We start from the raw sequence: 17500 nt of genomic DNA, 5'->3' as shown, positions 1-17500 counted from the left end.
ACACACACACTGGACACACACACACACACACACACACTGGACACACACACACACACACACACACAGGACCGACGCACTTGACACACACACACACACACACACACACATACACTGGACACACACACACACATGCACACACTGGACACACACACACACAGACAGACACACACACACACACACACACACTGGACACACACATACACACACTGGACACACACACACACACACATGCACACACTGGACACACACACACACACACACACACAGTCTTTATATAACTTAGTCCAAGTGGTGGTCAGAATGTTTGTCTTAACTAGCCTGATAACTCCAACATGTCTGATATGAACATTGACATAAACCCTCTACATACTTGAGTTTCTCCAGTCTGCAGTGTGGATCCTCCAGTCCAGCAGAGAGCAGTCTGACTCCTGAGTCTCCTGGGTGATTGTAGCTCACGTCCAGCTCTCTCAGGTGTGAGGGGTTTGACTTCAGAGCTGAGACCAGAGAAGCACAGCCTTCCTCTGTGACTAGACAGCCTGACAGCCTGCAAAGAGTCAAATCATATTAAAACCACACTGCTATTCTTTGGTGGTGAAAATAGTGGCAGAATATTTTTTCAACATATTCAGATATATCAGTGTCCTGAAACCTGCCATATCTATTCATAAATGAATGTATCATTATTAGAAATTATCATAATATTGCTTGTAGAGAGAAACATGTATAGTACAAATATTTGAGTTGACTGACCAGAGCAGTTTAAAAAGCAGTATCAGTCAAAAGACAGACAGTGAGGTATCAGATTTAGATTGTATTGAGTATACAGTCCACACTATATCTATTTTGACAGTGAAGCTAACATTTTAAATGTGGCTCTATACTCCAACATATTGGATTTCAGATGATTGTTTCATATGAGGTGACAGTATATAATGTCACCTTTTATTTTAGGGTATTTTAATACATATCCGTTTCACCATTTAGAAATTAAAGCACTTTTTTTCTGTGAGTAGATAACATGTTTCTAAACACTACTAAACGAATCCTGATGACGACATGATTAAGAAAAATCATGAATGAATCATGAATAATAATGAGTGAGAAAGTTACCAATAACAGAGGGGGTATGATCCTTGTTCCTCTGTAACTTTCTCATTCATCATAATTCACGATTCATTCTTGATTATTCATAATCATGGTAGCATCCACATGAATGTAGAAGTGTTCAGAAACATATTCTATTCTTACTGACAATACAAGTGAAGTGACTCCAAAATGACAGGACATTATTCACCATTCAGTTTCTATTAGGAAAAACATCATCAAAAACACAACCAAGACAAACTGCAAATGCATTCAACAAGTTTGTAGAATCACAAGCTTGATGTAATCACTGCAGGTAAGGAATATGGGACCAAATACTAAACTTATGACTACTTTAATACAATATAAGTGAATATGTCCAAATTATTAAGACTTTTTCAAATGGGAGATCTAGATACATAAAGTGCTTTCATTTCCAAACAGTAAAACAGATATGTATGAAAATATCCTCAAATAAAAGGTGACATTCTGTACTGTCGCCTAATATGAAACTTTCTATATCAAATCCAAAATGCTGGAGCATAGCACCAAATGTAAAACTGTAAACTTCACTGTCCAAACACATATGGTGTGGACTATGTGTGCCTGGTAAACACATGTGGATCTGGTGAACAGTTATCACTTGTTGACCAAGTACAGGAATACTGACCTCAGAGTCTCCAGTTTACAGTGGGGATCCCCCAGTCCAGCAGAGAGCAGCTTCACTCCTGAATCCTTCAGGTCATTGTTACTCAGATCCAGCTCTCTCAGGTGTGAGGGATTTGACTTCAGAGCTGAGACCAGAGAAGCACAGCCTTCCTCTGTGACTAGACAGCGTGACAGCCTGCAAAAGTACAATCATATTAAAATCACACTGCTATTCTTTGGTGTGAAAATATATTCTTTCAACAATTTCAGATACATCAGAGTCCTGAAACCTGCCATATCTATTCATATATGTATATATACACACTACTACCAGTCAAAAGTTTGGACACACCTACACATTCAAGGGTTTTTCTTTATTTTTACTATTTTTTACATTGTAGAATAATAGTGAAGACATCAAAACTATGAAATAACACATATGGAATCATGTAGTAACCAAAAAAAGTGTTAAATTAATACAAATATATTTTATATTTGAGATTCTTCAAACAGCCACCCTTTGCCTTGATGACAGCATTGCACACTCTTGGCATTCTCTCAACCAGCTTCATGAGGTAGTCACCTGGAATTCATTTCAATTAACAGGTGTGCCTTCTTAAAAGTTAATTTGTTGAATTTATTTCCTTCTTAATGTGTTTGAGCCAATCAGTTGTGTTGTGACAAGGTAGGGGGGTATACAGAAGATAGCCCTATTTGGTAAAAGACCAAGTCCATATTATGGCAAGAACAGCTCAAATAAGCAAAGAGAAATGACAGTCCATCTTTACTTTAAGACATGACGGCCAGTCAATACGGAACTTTTCAACAACTTTGAAAGTTTCTTCAAGTGCAGTCGCAAAAAACATCAAGCGCTATGATGAAACTGGCTCTCATGAGGACCGCCACAGGAATGGAAGACCCAAAGTTACCTCTGTTGCAGAATATACGTTCATCAGAGTTACCAGCCTCAGAAATTGCAGTCCAAATAAATTCTTCACAGAGTTCAAGTCACAACTCAACATCAACTGTTCAGAGGTGACTGTGTGAATCAGGCTTTCATGGTTGAATTGCTGCAAAGAAACCACTACTAAAGGACACCAATAAGAAGAAGAGACCTGCTTGGGCCAAGAATCACGAGCAATGGACATTACACAGGTGGACATTTGTCCTTTGGCCTGGAGTCCAAATTTGAGATTTTTGGTTCCAACCGCCGTGTCTTTGTGAGAAGCGGTGTGGGTGAACGGATGATCTCGGCATGTGTAGTTCCCACCGTAAAGCATGGAGGAGGAGGTGTTATGGTGTGGGGGTGCTTTGCTGGTGACACTGTCTGTGATTTATTTAGAATTCAAGGCACACTTAACCAGCATGGCTACCACAGCATTCTGCAGCGATACGCCATCCCATCTAATTTAGGCTTAGTGGGACTATCATTTGTTTTTCAACAGGACAATGACCCAACACACTTCCAGACTGTGTAAGGAGAGGGATTGAGTGCTGCATCAGATGACCTGGCCTCCATAATTACCCGACCTCAACCCAATTGAGATGGTTTGGGATGAGTCGGACGGCAGAGTGAAGGAAAAGCAGCCAACAAGTGCTCAGCATATGTGGGAACTGCATTCCAGGTGAAGCTGGTTGAGAGAATGCCAAGAGTGTGCAAAGCTGTCATCAAGACAAAGGGTGGCTATTTGAAGAATTTCAAATATAAAATATATTTTCATTTGTTTAACACTTTTTTGGTTACTACATTATTCCATATTTGTTATTCCATAGTTTTGATGTCTTCACTGATATTCTACAATGGAAAAAATAAAGACAAACCCTTGAATGAGTAGGTGTGTCCAAACTTTTGACTGGTACTGTATATACATGAATTAATGTATCATTATTAACAGTAGATAACATGTTTCTAAACACTACTAAATTAATCCTTGTGTGTGTGTGTGTGTGTGTGTCCAATGAGTGTGTGTTCATTGAGTGATACAGGAATACTGACCTCAGAGTCTCCAGTTTACAGTGGGGATTCCCCAGTCCAGCAGAGAGCAGCTTCACTCCTGAATCCTTCAGGTCATTGTTACTCAGATCCAGCTCTCTCAGGTGTGAGGGGTTTGACTTCAGAGCTGAGACCAGAGAAGCACAGCCTTCCTCTGTGACTAGACAGCCTGACAGCCTGTAAAGAGTCAAATCATATTAAAACCACACTGCTATTCTTTGGTGTTGAGTAATTTTCTTTCTGTGAGTAGATAACATGTTTCTAAACACTACTGAATGAATCCTAATGATGCCATGATTGAGAAAGATCATGAATGAATCATGAATAATAATGAGTGAGAACGTTACAGAGGCTACAACAAAACATGCTAACCTCTCACCATTAACATCAAATAAAAGGTGACATTCTATAATGAAACATTCAATCTGAAATCCAAAATGCTGGAGCATAGCACCAAATTTAAAATTGTAAGCTTCACTGTCCAAACACATATGGTGTGGACTATGTGTGTCTGGTAAACACATGTGGATCTGGTGAACAGTTATCACTTGTTGACCAACTACAGGAATACTGACCTCAGAGTCTCCAGTTTACAGTGGGGATTCCCCAGGACAGCAGAGAGCAGCTTCACTCCTGTATCTTTCATGAAATTGTTACTCAGATCCAGCTCTCTCAGGTGTGAGGGGTTTGACTTCAGAGCTGAGACCAGAGAAGCACAGCCTTTCTCTGTGAGTCCACAGAATGACAGCCTGCAAAGAGATCATCATGATTTCACAAACACACTGTTAATTTAACACCAGTAGTGTAGAAGGACAATGGCAGATGCATTTGGTTTATTCTCTTAAACAACATATAGATTAATCTTCCGTCTCCTAGAATTGTATGGTCATATTGTTATACTAATGTGAACATCAATGCATTGATTCAGTAAGTTTTTCAATATAATATAATATATTATATAAATATTATAATATATATTTTTCTCTAAACTGAATATTTCTTCCTGATGATTAGTACTTAAATGTCATGTTATGTACTCACAGAGCAGCTCTGGAGGCTTTGACCACTGGCAGCAGCCTCAGAAGACCTTCCTCTGATCTGGAGTATTTCTTCAGGTCAAACACATCCAGCTCCTTTTCTGAAGTCAGCAACACAAAGACCAGAGCTGACCACTGTGCAGGTGACAGTTCTTCTTCTGAGAGACTTCCTGATCTCAGGTAGCTTTGGATCTCCTCCACTAGAGAATGGTCATTCAGTTCATTCAGACAGTGGAACAGATTGATGCACCTCTCTGGAGAGGGATTCTCCCTGATCTTCTCCTTGATGTACTTGATTGTTTCTTCATGGCTCTGTGAGCTGCTTCTTGTCTTTGTCAGTAGACCTCGTAAGTGCTTCTGATTGGACTCCAGTGAGAGGCCCAGAAGGAAGCGGAGGAAAAGGTCCAGGTTTCCCGTCTCACTTTGTAAGGCTTTATCCACAGCACTCTTGTAGACAGTAACTTCAGTAACTTGAGGTTCGGCCATTAGATTCTCATTGTTGTTGATGAATGAGAGGAACACATATACAGCAGCCAGAAACTCCTGAATGCTCAGATGCACGAAGCAGTACACCTTGTCCTGGTACAGCCCACATTCCTCTTTAAAGATCTGTGTGCACAATCCTGAGTACACTGAGGCTTCATTGACATCAATTCCAGCCTCTTTCAGCTCTTCTTCATAGAAAATCAGATTGCCATTCACAAGCTGTTGAAAAGCCAGTTTTCCCAGTGACAGAATGCTCTCTTTATTCCAGTGTGGACCTGTCTCTTCTTTCCCAAGATACTTTTCATTCTTCTGTTTGGTATGAAACACCACAAGGTGTGAGTACATCTCAGTCAGAGTCTTCGGCATCTCTTCTGTCTTGTCTGTACTCAGCATGTGTTCAAGGACTGTTGCAGAAATCCAACAGAAGACTGGAATGTGGCACATGATGTGGAGGCTCCTTGATGTCTTTATGTGTGAGATGATTCTGTTGGCCAGGTCCTCATCACTGAATCTCTTCCTGAAGTACTCCTCCTTCTGTGGGTCATTGAACCCTCGTACCTCTGTCACCTGGTCAACACACCCTGAAGGGATCTTATTGGCTGCTGCAGGTCGGGTAGTTATCCAGACGAGAGCAGAGGGAAGCAGATTTCCCTTGATGAGATTTGTCAGCAGAACATCCATTGAGGTTGACTCTGTGACGTCACAACAGATCTTGTTCTTCTGGAAGTCTAGGGGCAGTCGGCACTCATCCAGACCATCAAAGATAAACAGAACTTTGTACTTGTCATAGTTGGAGATTCTTGATATTTTGGTTTCCATTGAGAAGTGATTGAGAAGTTCAATCAAAGTGTGTTTTTTCCCTTTCATCAAATTCAGCTCCCGAAAAGGGAATGAAAATACAAATTGGACATCCTGATTTGCTTTTCCTTCAGCCCAGTCCAGAATGAACTTCTGCACAGAGACTGTTTTTCCAATGCCAGCGACTCCCTTTGTCAGCACAGTTCTGATAAGTTTGTCTTGTCCAGTTACGGGTCTGAAGATGTCGTTACATTTGACTGCAGTCTCTGGTCTTGCTTGTTTCCTGGTTGTTGTCTCAATCTGTCTCAGCTCATGTTCATTATTGACCTCTCCTGTTCCACCCTCTGTGATGTAGAGCTCTGTGTAGATCTTATTGAGAAGTGTTGGGTTTCCTTGTTTAGCGATCCCCTCAAATACACATTGAAACTTCTTCTTTAGATTAGATTTGAGTTCACGTTGAAGAATCACAGCAAGCTCATCTGAATATAGAAACAACACAGAGGACATTAATATTACATCTGTTGTAATAACTACAGTATTGTAAGACTGTCTTATAAAGTTTAAATTATAATCATTTATTCTCTTGTCTGTATAAATGTGTACATTATTTCATAATACATTACAGACTGGTGTGACTGATTTATATCATTATTGGTATTATTGATGGCATTAATAATGTTATCTCTCTCTCTCTCTCTCTCCTCTGTCTCTCCTCTTCTCTCTGTCTAAATTAATCACCACAACACATCCCTGCTGCTACTTGATGAGGTCACTAGGTGTTGTGTTAAGGCTGCTACAATATCATTGAGTTACACAGCTACTTTAGCTGTACTTTAGCTACAGCTTTTAAATGTTCTAAAACAGCATTCAACATGAGGCAGACAGCTCTTACTTTTCTCCAGTGTGTCAGCAAGCTCCTTCTGGTTCATTTTCCTCAGGACGTGCAGTGTGATCTTCAGAGCCCCCTCTCTGGCACTGCTCTCCTGCTTCTCATCTTCAGCATCCACCACTTCCTTATCCTGCTTCTGACTCTCAAAGCCTTCTGGGAGTTCTGGACTAAGAATCCTCTTGAACATCTTCAGCTCGTTCTTCACAAATGTCATAATATTCTCTTCAAGTAACTGAAATAAATCAAGTAAATAAGTTAAGTAAGAGAAGAAATGCTTTCTCATTAACACATTAATGAATGATTGACATATCAACTTTACTTGAGGTAAACAAAAACAAATGTACATAACATGACCACATACACTGAATATGGAGGCCAGGTCTGTTTGATGACTCAGGGATGACTGACCACTGAGCATCTCTGACTCTGATCTCTCCTGTTGGTTTCTGTGGACAAAACATGAGATTACATTTCCTCATCCAGGGAGTGCACACACACACACACACACACACACACACACACAGGGAGGGAATGTTATGTTAGTTTAATATTGTTTCAGGACTATGAAAATGGAAAAAAGGTTTAGCCTATGGATTATGAAAACAACAAAAAGAAATGGGAAAATGGGAGAGGAGAAATGACTAGAGACAGTGTTGTTTAACTCACTGACCTTGACCCATGAGTTATTCTTACCTTTGTTCAGTAGAAAAGTCTCCCTCTCTAAACTCTATAGGATGTTCCATAGACCAGTCACTCTTCATGGACACACAGCTGGGTACAGGGGAGGCTGGTCTCTCCTGCTTGATTGGGCTTCAACATAACAGAGACAAACATTACGTCTCTCATCTACTCTGAGCTCAGATGGGTAAACATAAGAAGAATTTCATTCCAAAACGCTATATATCCATTTTCAGAAATGTTGGTCAATTAGCTTTTATTGTTTAAAGAAATGATTAAACCACTACAAGGCTTTATAAAGGTGTCTAAAGTGTTTAATTTCCACTTTAAAAAGTCAGACTTGATTTTCCCTGACGAAAAATGTATCAAACCCTACAGAAAATATCCCTTAATTATAATCCACCTAAAAATACACATTACACATAGTTACATTGAAGGTACCCATTAGTAATAATTTCTGATGAAAAAACACAAATGTGATTTTTTCCCCTCCTATATAGTGTTTTGGAATATAAATTCTTAAACAACATTGTCATCTCACCTCTTAGCTTTGGTGTCATGTTCCCCAGAGAGACTCATTTTAGAGGCAGGGCCCCCCTCCTCTCTCTCCCCAGAGAGACTCATTTTAGAGGCAGGGCCCCCCTCCTCTCTCTCCCCAGAGAGACTCCTTTTAGAGCACTGACCCCTAAACAGAGATCCAGCATGTTGGTTGCGGTTAACGCAGTGTTCTCTTTTATTCATTATCTCTCATTAATAAAACATTAAGTAACATACACATCCCAACAGTCAGGTTATTTAATGCAATGACTTTTTCTAGCCCAATGACTACCCACAAGGCCTGAAATCTAGGCCAAAAAATAGCCCATGATAGGCCTACATCTTATTTCAGATAGCCTCCAGTAGCCTGGGCAACATGTAGGCAAGATGTAAGCTGAATGATTTAGCAGCTTGCTTAGTTCAAATTGACAGATTCATTTATTTAACATGAATAGCAAGACGATGTTGAGGTAGGAAGGGCTTCTGTTGCCCAGTAGCCTGCTGGAATAGGCTACTGAGAATGGGGTCGTAATTTCAATCTCTGAAATGAAATATTAATAATATGGATATGAACTGAATAGGTCCATGCTTGTCAACAACAGCCAGGTTATTTCTTTACCTGTAGCCTAATCTGGCTGACTGTTACTCTCTCTCTCTCTCTCTCTCTCTCTCTCTCTCTCTCTCTCTCTCTCTCTCTCTCTCTCTCTCTCTCTCTCTCTCTCCTCTCTCCCGCTCTCGCTCTCTCTCTCTCTCTCGCTCTCTCTCCCGCTCTCTCTCCCGCTCCCACTCCCTCTCCCTCTCCCTCTCCCTCTCCCTCTCTCTCTCTCTCTCTCTCTCTCTCTCTCTCTCTCTCTCTCTCTCTCTCTCTCTCTCTCTCTCTCTCTCTCTCTCTCTCTCTCTCTCTCTCTCTCTCTCTCTCTCTCTCTCTCTCTCTCTCTCTCCCACTCTCTCTTGCTCTCTCTATCGCTCTCTCTCTCTCGCTCTCACCTGCTGTCTCAACCTCAGAATGCTCGACTATGAAAAGCAAACTAACATTTACTTCTGAGGTACTGACCTGTCGCAACTATATCTATAACCACTGTGACTATTATTTGACCCTGCTGGTCATCTATGAACATTTGAACATTTTGAAGAACGATCTGGCCTTAATGGCCATGGACTGTTATAATCTCCACCCAGCACAGCCAGAAGAGGACTGGCCACCCCTCAGAGCCTGGTTCCTCTCTAGGTTTCTTCCTAGGTTCCTGCCTTTCTATGGAGTTTTTCCTAGCCACCGTGCTTCAACATCTGAACATGCGCTGTTCAGCACGAGATGACCATTAGAGCCAATGACGTGTTTCTGCCAATGACCTTCAAATCAAATTGTATTTCTCACATGCGCTGAATACAACAGCTGTACACTTTACCGTGAAATGCTTACTAACGAGCCCTTTCCCAACAATGCAGTTAAAAAGTAAGATGAAATTAGCTAAATAAAAAAAGGAAACAGTAACACAATGAAATAATAATAATGAGGCTATAAGGAGTACCAGTACTGAGTCAATGTGCAGGGTACCAGGTAGTTGAGGTAATAACTAGACTATATACAAGGAGTACCAGTACTGAGTCAATGTGCAGGGGTACCAGGTAGTTGAGGTAATATGTACATGTAGGTAGGGGTAAAAGTGACTCGGCAATCAGGATAGAGATTACATCTCCTCATCTGGGGAGTGCACACACTTGCACACACACACACACATACACACACACACACACACACACACACACATACACACACACAGGGAATGGAATGTTCTGTTAGTTTAAAATTGGTTTAGGACTATGAAAATGGAAAAAAGGTTTAGCCTATGGATTATGAAAACAACAAAAATAAATGGGAACATGGGAGAGGAGAAATTACTAGAGAAAGTGTTGTTTAACTCACTGACCATGACCCATGAGTTCTTCTTACCTTTGTTCACTAGAAAAGTCTCCCTCTCTAAACTCTATAGGATGTTCCATAGACCAGTCACTCTTCATGGACACACAGCTGGGTACAGGGGAGGCTGGTCTCTCCTGCTTGATAGGACTTCAACACAACAGAGACAAACATTACATCTCTCATCTACTCTGAGCTCAGATGGAGAATCATAAGAAGAATTTCATTCCAAAATGATATATATCCATTTTCAGAAATGTTCGTAAATTAGCTTTTATTGTTTGAAGAAATTATGAAAGAGATTGGAGACATGTGTTTGTTTAAAATCTGTCTCACTCTCAGAGAAATCAGTAGTACTGCTAGGTTTCACACAGTAATATTATATATCTGCCTCACTCTCAGAGAAATAAGTAGTACTGCTAGGTTTTACACAGTAATAATATATATCTGCCTCACTCTTAGAGAAATAAGTAGTACTGCTAGGTTTTACACAGTAATAATATATATCTGCCTCACTCTCAGATAAATAAGTGGTACTGCTAGGTCTTACACAGTCAAATGTGACCAACCGGCTCGATCTTATGTAGCAAAATTTGATAAAATTTTGGATAAAAGTAGAGACTCAGCTAGAAAAAAGGTATATCATACACTACAGTTGAGGAACAATGGGAAAGTAAGTCTGCTTTGAAAGATATTAAACTTGTAACCTCAATTTTGAGAAAAGGGCCTTTGAATGTTTTGGTTCACCTACTGGAGAGCTCTTCTTTATCTACAGTGGTATTACTTTGGCAGATAATGTTACCCATCTAAATAAATAGCATATATATATATATATATATATATATATATATATATATATATATATATATATATATATATATATATATAGTTAACTAAATGAATGGTGTTTTTGATTTATGTCAGTTTCATTGTTTGTTATACTATAAATTGTTATTTTATGGTCGTAACTGGTCAAATGAACTAGAAAATGTCATATTTGGAAATTCTGAGTAATTACTACTTTTTTAAGGATACACTTTATTCAGTACTACTGCAGTTGCTAAATAATTCCAATAGATGGCAATCTCTGGTCCTCTGTAGCTCAGCTGGTAGAGCACGGCACTTGTAATGCCAAGGTAGTGGGTTCGATCCCCGGGACCACCCATACACAAAAAAAATGTATGCACGCATGACTGGAAGTCGCTTTGGATAAAAGTGTCTGCTAAATGGCATATTATTATTATTATTATTATAAGAACATGAATGACATTTCAGAAGGTTAGTTTAGTTTTCTCCCTGGATACACCACCACTCCCCCTCACAGGAAAACTCCTGCACACACTTTTTACTGTCCCTTTCCACACTGCTAATGCAAGAGGAACAACTGAAAAAGCATTTAACAGATTACTGTGAAATAATATAATGATGATTCATGTTTATTATTAGCTGTTTTTATGCTCATGTTTTGAAATTATACTTCATTACTATAATGATTATCAATAAGCCTGAACATTAACTTAGTCAACTCTGGTTGAGAAAAACGTATTTTCCTGGTACATTCATTGTCAGATTCATCAACCAGCAGCGAGCACTCTGCCTTATAGCACAAGCGAGGGGCATGTTGAGGTACATTTGCTAACCGGGAGGGTTGCATGATGTAATTTATTGGTGGGCTGGAAGACACACTCTTGTCTTATCTATTCCGAGGTTGTTTACTCCCAATATCAGATATTAAGATCATGTTTTATAATGCATGTATACTAGGGTTGAGGTTAGTGCATCTGACTAGTGATTATTTACTAGGGGTTCAACACCTGCAATAGTCACTATTTAATTACTCTTCCAAAAGCATCACAGGCCTAATACGAGATATATAGCTGACTAAAGTAATGAGTGACCATTTTAGAAAATCATGGGACATTTAGTATTTGGTTGCATACTATAATTATGTCAATCATATTGCTGCTTGTAGCCTATAACTGATGCTTCGTGGTCTTATGCTGCCATCTATTGGAAATATTTAGCAATTAAAAGTTATTAATTCACGTAGACATTGGTGAGGCAGCTGAGAAATAAAGTGTATTAGATCAGTCTCAAACCTGCCCCACGCCAATTGCTGGACTTTCACACAGAGGTATTGTATTTCAAATATGTCTTATTTATCAAGCGTTCTGCCTTGCAATAATAAATAGCATAAAATAACTAATAACAAAAAACTAACAGCAAAACGCTTAGACAGGTTTTGATTAACAAAATAATCAAAATGCTATTTAGTACTATAATTGTATTTACTAAGTACTATAATTGAATTTACTAAGTACTATAATTGTATTTACTAAGATAATATTATTACTAAAATAGTTTCTAAAGGTGTTCTAGGCTACCCTACCCTAGAATTAGGGGTGAGGGTTATGGCTAAAATAGGTTATAAGTAGGGTAAGATTTTCTGTATAGCACTTTGTGACATCTGCTGGTGTAAAAAGGGCTTTATAAATACATTCGATTGATTGTTAGGTTTAGGGTTTATATGGCAAAAAACAGTATGGGTTTATGGCACTCTTGCTCCTCCTTGTGGCCGTATGTGCGTACTACATAACTCATTAATGACACTTGCTAGGCTCATAATCTGAGGTAGCAACTGCGTCAGATCTACAAATCCATTAGCTAGACCACCCGATTAGACAACAATCACCCCATTATACCCATTTGGTTTGCAACTCAGTGAGCCTGCGCAGCATTCGCTCAATTTGATGCCTATGAACGAAGATGTCGATGCATATCAAATTACCCAGCAGCCATTTAGAAAGAAGTCCTTAAAAAAAAAAAGTTTTTGTCATTTAGCAGACACTCTTATCCAGAGCGACTTACAGTTAGTGAGTGCATACATTTTTCATACTTTTTTTCATACTGGCCCCCGTGGGAATCGAACCCACAACCCTGGCGTTGCAAGTGCCATGTTCTACCAACAGAGCTACAGGAGAAATTGTTATTTCTTAATTAAAAAATGTATTCTGGCTGTTTAAATCGGCCACATCTTGAAAAAGAGGACAGGGACATGCATTTTGTTTAGGTTGTACACATTTTTCTTAAAACAAATATGGTTAACCATGACCAGAAAATGTTTAACGTTTGATGGCTATCCGCCAGCCATCATTAACAATATTTGGGGCCACATCGTGTACTCAGGCGAACAGTGACCGTTTCATGTAGGGTTAACGCTCACCAAGTAGCCATAACCTTGTTAATAATAAGTTACCTGAGGTAAATCTACAGGGTTAGCGCTCACCAAGTAGTCGTAACCTTGTTAATAATAAGTTACCTGAGGTAAACCTACAGGGTTAACGCTCACCAAGTAGTCGTAACCTTATTAATAATAAGTTACCTGAGGTAAACCTACAGGGTTAATGCAGGCAGGTCTCATTGATAACAATAGTGAAGCTGGCATTGTGACGCAGAACAATGGGCTGGGAATAGAACGTTCTGAAGACGAGTCGGTGTCACGGAGCTCAATAGAACTAATAGGAGCTGCTAGGGTGAAAAATGCCCAAACATAAGGCCTGTTTTTTCGCGATTACTTCATAACCAGGGACAGAAGGTAATATTATGAAACTAGTTTTTATCAGAAAAAAGCGTTACAAACGTGAGGCGCCCCGAAAATAATATTCAAAAGTTCAGGCCTTGGACACAGAGGGGTTAAACACTAAAGTTACCGTCCATCTAGTGAAGAGAGGAGAACCGGACAGAGGGAGCGTAGGCCAGCATCCGTCAACGAGAGAGGGAGAAGCCCTCCACTGTATTTAACAGGTGGAAGAAACAACCCGGGAGCTCCATCGGTCCACAAGAAATGCAGGCAGCCGGTGATGATGTAGTGGTAGCTAGGATAACTAGGATGCTGCTGGTAGAGTAGCTAGCTTAGCTAGCTGTACCGACTAGCTTGGCTAGCTAGCAGGTCGTTCGTCTGTCCCTCGTCTCGAGGATGATGATGAATCCGGTGAACCACAAAATGAAACAAGGATAGTGAGTGAAAAGGATCTGGCTACACTCACACTGTCCCTGACCGTAAAGCAAAAAGCAAATTGAACAATAAACTTCGGTGTCTCAACACAGTAACAAACTCCGTCGTTGTTCCCCAACATCACCTCAGTCCACTTTGCGCGTAACTGGAAAATATGCTTGGCGCCAAACCGTACGTGGACGCGGACAGTTCTGTACGGGGACGCGGACAGTTCCAGAATGCGGACATGAGCAGAGCCACACAATAAACTAAACCCAGTCTTTACAGTGGCTTACATTAGTAATATTAATGTGCTATTACTATTATTATCATTATTATTACGTAAAACAAAATTCTTAGTTTTTAAAAACAATATTTTGAGATCTGGGTTAACAGAAGGTGTCTTGATAATAGGAAAATGCAGTGAGTCAGTGGTTCCTGCACCACATGTAATTGCTTTGGAGTAGTTAAAATAATGTTTCTATATTTCTATATGATTAATCCATAAATAATATAGACCTACATGCAACAGTTTCTCTTCAGCTTTTGACAATGATTTCTGTATAATAATTATGTATAATAAATGTTGGTGATTCAATAGCCTAGTTAATCATTACATGTCTTTTAACACACTATCTATGTTTTGCTCAGTCTGGCAGTAACCCAGAACTATCAGAGGCTCTCTCTTGTGGCTGCTGCTGATGACAACTGAATGTATGTTATCATAATAATGATGTCTGCATAACATTTTGTCTTCATTTTGGCAGATTAACTCATGCTTATTTCTGAATATTAACTCAGGTTTTCGCCCAGCGGCAAATGAGTTGGAGCTGTGGCAGGCGTTGGACCTGTGGCCGAAAAGTGTCCAGTTTGAATCCCGGGCCGGGTGCTGGAAAGAACGGGCGAAATTGATCTGACCCCTGGAGGGCTGCTGGGTTCACATCCTCAAAACATTCACCATTCGTTGGGCCCTTGAGCAAGGCCCTTAACCCCACAACATGCTCTCCATCCAGGGGAACTGCACTGCAGCTTGAACCTGTGCTGGTCTCAAATGTATGTGTGAGGTCTGCTGTTTGGAGGGGTTAAGAACGGAGCAGACGTGGACCATCGTTCATACAAAGAGATGCCTCCCTGGCCACCAGTGTGTTTGCATATAACCAAGATCAATTCTACCCCCCATACAATACTTTTATACACAGTAATTACTTTTTTATATATAATAATAATACTAATAATAATACTAATAATAATACTACTAATAATAATAATAATAATAATAATTTCTTATACACATTACATTTTGGATAGATAGTACTCAGACATCTATAGTGTTTACAGTAATGACTATTACCGATCATGATCTTTTTTAATCCCACCCCTCTGCTACTCTCAGCCACGCCCACCTATCTCCGTAGAACATCCTCTTTTGATTTCCACCTGCCATATTTTTTTCAACTGCGCTGTGATGTCATACATGCATGTTTAACCTTTCTAGTCGCATAGTATCCACAGACTAAATTAAAGGTCAATATTTTTCATAAGAGTATTATTCTATTTTTGATTGACTGACTATGGCTTTCCAAATCCCCAGCAGTTCTGATCAAAGAACCCTATAAAAGGTTTCTATATATAACTTTTAGTGGTTCCATATATTAAGCAAGCGATATAACCTTTTTGGTTAAAACAGGAGTGAAGAGTGTGTTGATTTGACGGTAGTATTGTCAAAATTCCGCTTGTAACAACGATCAGAATTAGTCAAAACAATAAGGTTCTGCATGACAACATATTAGACAATAACTAAGAGTAGGCTAAATGATTGTGTCATGCAAAACTTTTATAGATGTGTGTGTGTATGATGGTAAAGATGTGTGTGTGTGTGTGTGTGTGTGTGTGTGTGTGTGTGTGTGTGTGTGTGTGTGTGTGTGTGTGTGTGTGTGTGTGTGTGTGTGTTTGTGTGTGTGTGTGCTGGTGAGACATCCACATATCACAGTCAAATATACAGGATACAAACATTTCATTCCAGCTATATAGCGTTTTGCTTAACAAAAATTAATACAGAAAAATCTATTAATTAAAATCTTAGAACAACAATATTTGACAGACACATGAAGGTAAGCAATAATTTCTGATGCAAAATAACAAACGTGAAAAAATTGTGGATATATCGTTTTAGAAATAAACTCCTTATAAATTCTTAAACAACATTGTCATCTCACCTCTTAGCTTTGGTGTCATGTTCCCCAGAGAGACTCATTTTAGAGGCAGGGACCCCCTCCTCTCTCTCCCCAGAGAGACTCATTTTAGAGGCAGGGCCCCCCTCCTCTCTCTCCCCAGAGAGACTCATTTTAGACCACTGACCCCTAAACAGAGATCCAACACGTTGGTTGTGGTTAACACAGTGACAACTAATTATTGAAGGTCAATTGTTCTATTTTATTCATTATCTCTTAGAAATCAAACATTTACTAACAGATACGTCCGAACAGTCAGGATTTAATGCAATCACATGAACATGTAGTCATGACTGATATTTCTCACCTTTTCTCCATGTAGTGAAGCTAATAATCATAATAATAATAATAATAATATTAATAATAATAATAATAATATTAATAATAATCATAATAATAATAATACAATAATAATGATGGATCCAGTTCCAACATATCTCTAACTTTGAAGTATACAGTGGGTTCCCAAATTATTGACTCCCTTGATAAAGATGAGTAAAAATGACTGTATAAAATAAATCATTCAAATACTGAGCTATATTGTATGCTCAAAACAATGGTACATTAAATTATTTTATACTAATACGTTTGCTCAGAGAAAGAGATTTTGTTTAACAAGTAATACTTTTTTTCTCAAAAAGGTAGGGGTCAAAATTGACCCCCCCTTTCAATACCTCCCTTGCGAGGATAACGGCACTGGGCCTTTTTCTAAAATGTTTTATGAGTTGGAGAACACATTAAGAGTGATCTTAGACCATTCCTCAATTTAGAATCCTTCCAAATGGTCAACTACAGGAAGGTAAAGGTACAACTAAACACACAATAAAGAAACAAATCTCCCTAATTGACAGGAGGCTTGATTCTTAGTCATTTACCCACCGGCCTCTTACTACTATCCCAATGTATACATTCTACCAACATCATACATAAATAATCCCTGGTATGATCCTTACCTTGCAGCCTGAATTCAAAAACAGAACATGTCAAATCATCGAGATTTTCCTTTGTGCTGAGAAAGAAACCTTGGGAAAAGTTTATTCACCTCCCCAATGTCAACAAACTTTGTGTAATTTTTGTTACTGATTAATTTAACATCTGCTAAAGTCTAGTAACATTGACCCCATGTCAGAATAATCAGAAAACCAGTTGAACCTGTTTAGGAGAAAAGCCATGGTGTCACGATCGTCATTCATAGAGGAGGACCAAGG

The 17500-nt window shown here is 39.2% G+C and overlaps 2 protein-coding genes across 2 annotated transcripts in view; both read right to left on the bottom strand.

Moving 5' to 3' along the window:
• Window positions 1–7013, bottom strand: part of LOC311121178 (NACHT, LRR and PYD domains-containing protein 3-like) — a gene marked incomplete at its 3' end in the record, with an annotated part of 15169 nt that extends 8156 nt beyond the window's left edge. The window contains exons 1-6 of the mRNA XM_084195700.1: window positions 6938–7013; window positions 4766–6524; window positions 4356–4473; window positions 3728–3822; window positions 1754–1927; window positions 371–544 (exon numbers count right to left, since the gene is read on the bottom strand). Of these exons, the coding sequence (XP_084051826.1) occupies window positions 371–544; window positions 1754–1927; window positions 3728–3822; window positions 4356–4473; window positions 4766–6524; window positions 6938–6974 (2357 nt within the window). The 5' untranslated portion in view covers window positions 6975–7013. The remainder of the gene's footprint in view (window positions 1–370; window positions 545–1753; window positions 1928–3727; window positions 3823–4355; window positions 4474–4765; window positions 6525–6937) is intronic.
• Window positions 1–17343, bottom strand: part of LOC311121180 (uncharacterized protein) — a 36069-nt gene extending 18726 nt beyond the window's left edge. Inside the window, exons 1-4 of the mRNA XM_084195702.1 lie at window positions 17246–17343; window positions 16278–16421; window positions 10101–10217; window positions 7628–7744 (exon numbers count right to left, since the gene is read on the bottom strand). Of these exons, the coding sequence (XP_084051828.1) occupies window positions 7628–7744; window positions 10101–10217; window positions 16278–16405 (362 nt within the window). The 5' untranslated portion in view covers window positions 16406–16421; window positions 17246–17343. The remainder of the gene's footprint in view (window positions 1–7627; window positions 7745–10100; window positions 10218–16277; window positions 16422–17245) is intronic.
• Window positions 17344–17500: the final 157 nt, after the last annotated feature.

Source organism: Coregonus lavaretus (genome assembly GCF_964263955.1).
Source record: "Coregonus lavaretus genome assembly, contig: HAP1_SCAFFOLD_1683, whole genome shotgun sequence".
Taxonomy (NCBI): domain Eukaryota; kingdom Metazoa; phylum Chordata; class Actinopteri; order Salmoniformes; family Salmonidae; genus Coregonus; species Coregonus lavaretus.
Note: the sequence above shows the minus strand (reverse complement) of the source record. Positions and strands in the feature narration are given on the sequence as shown.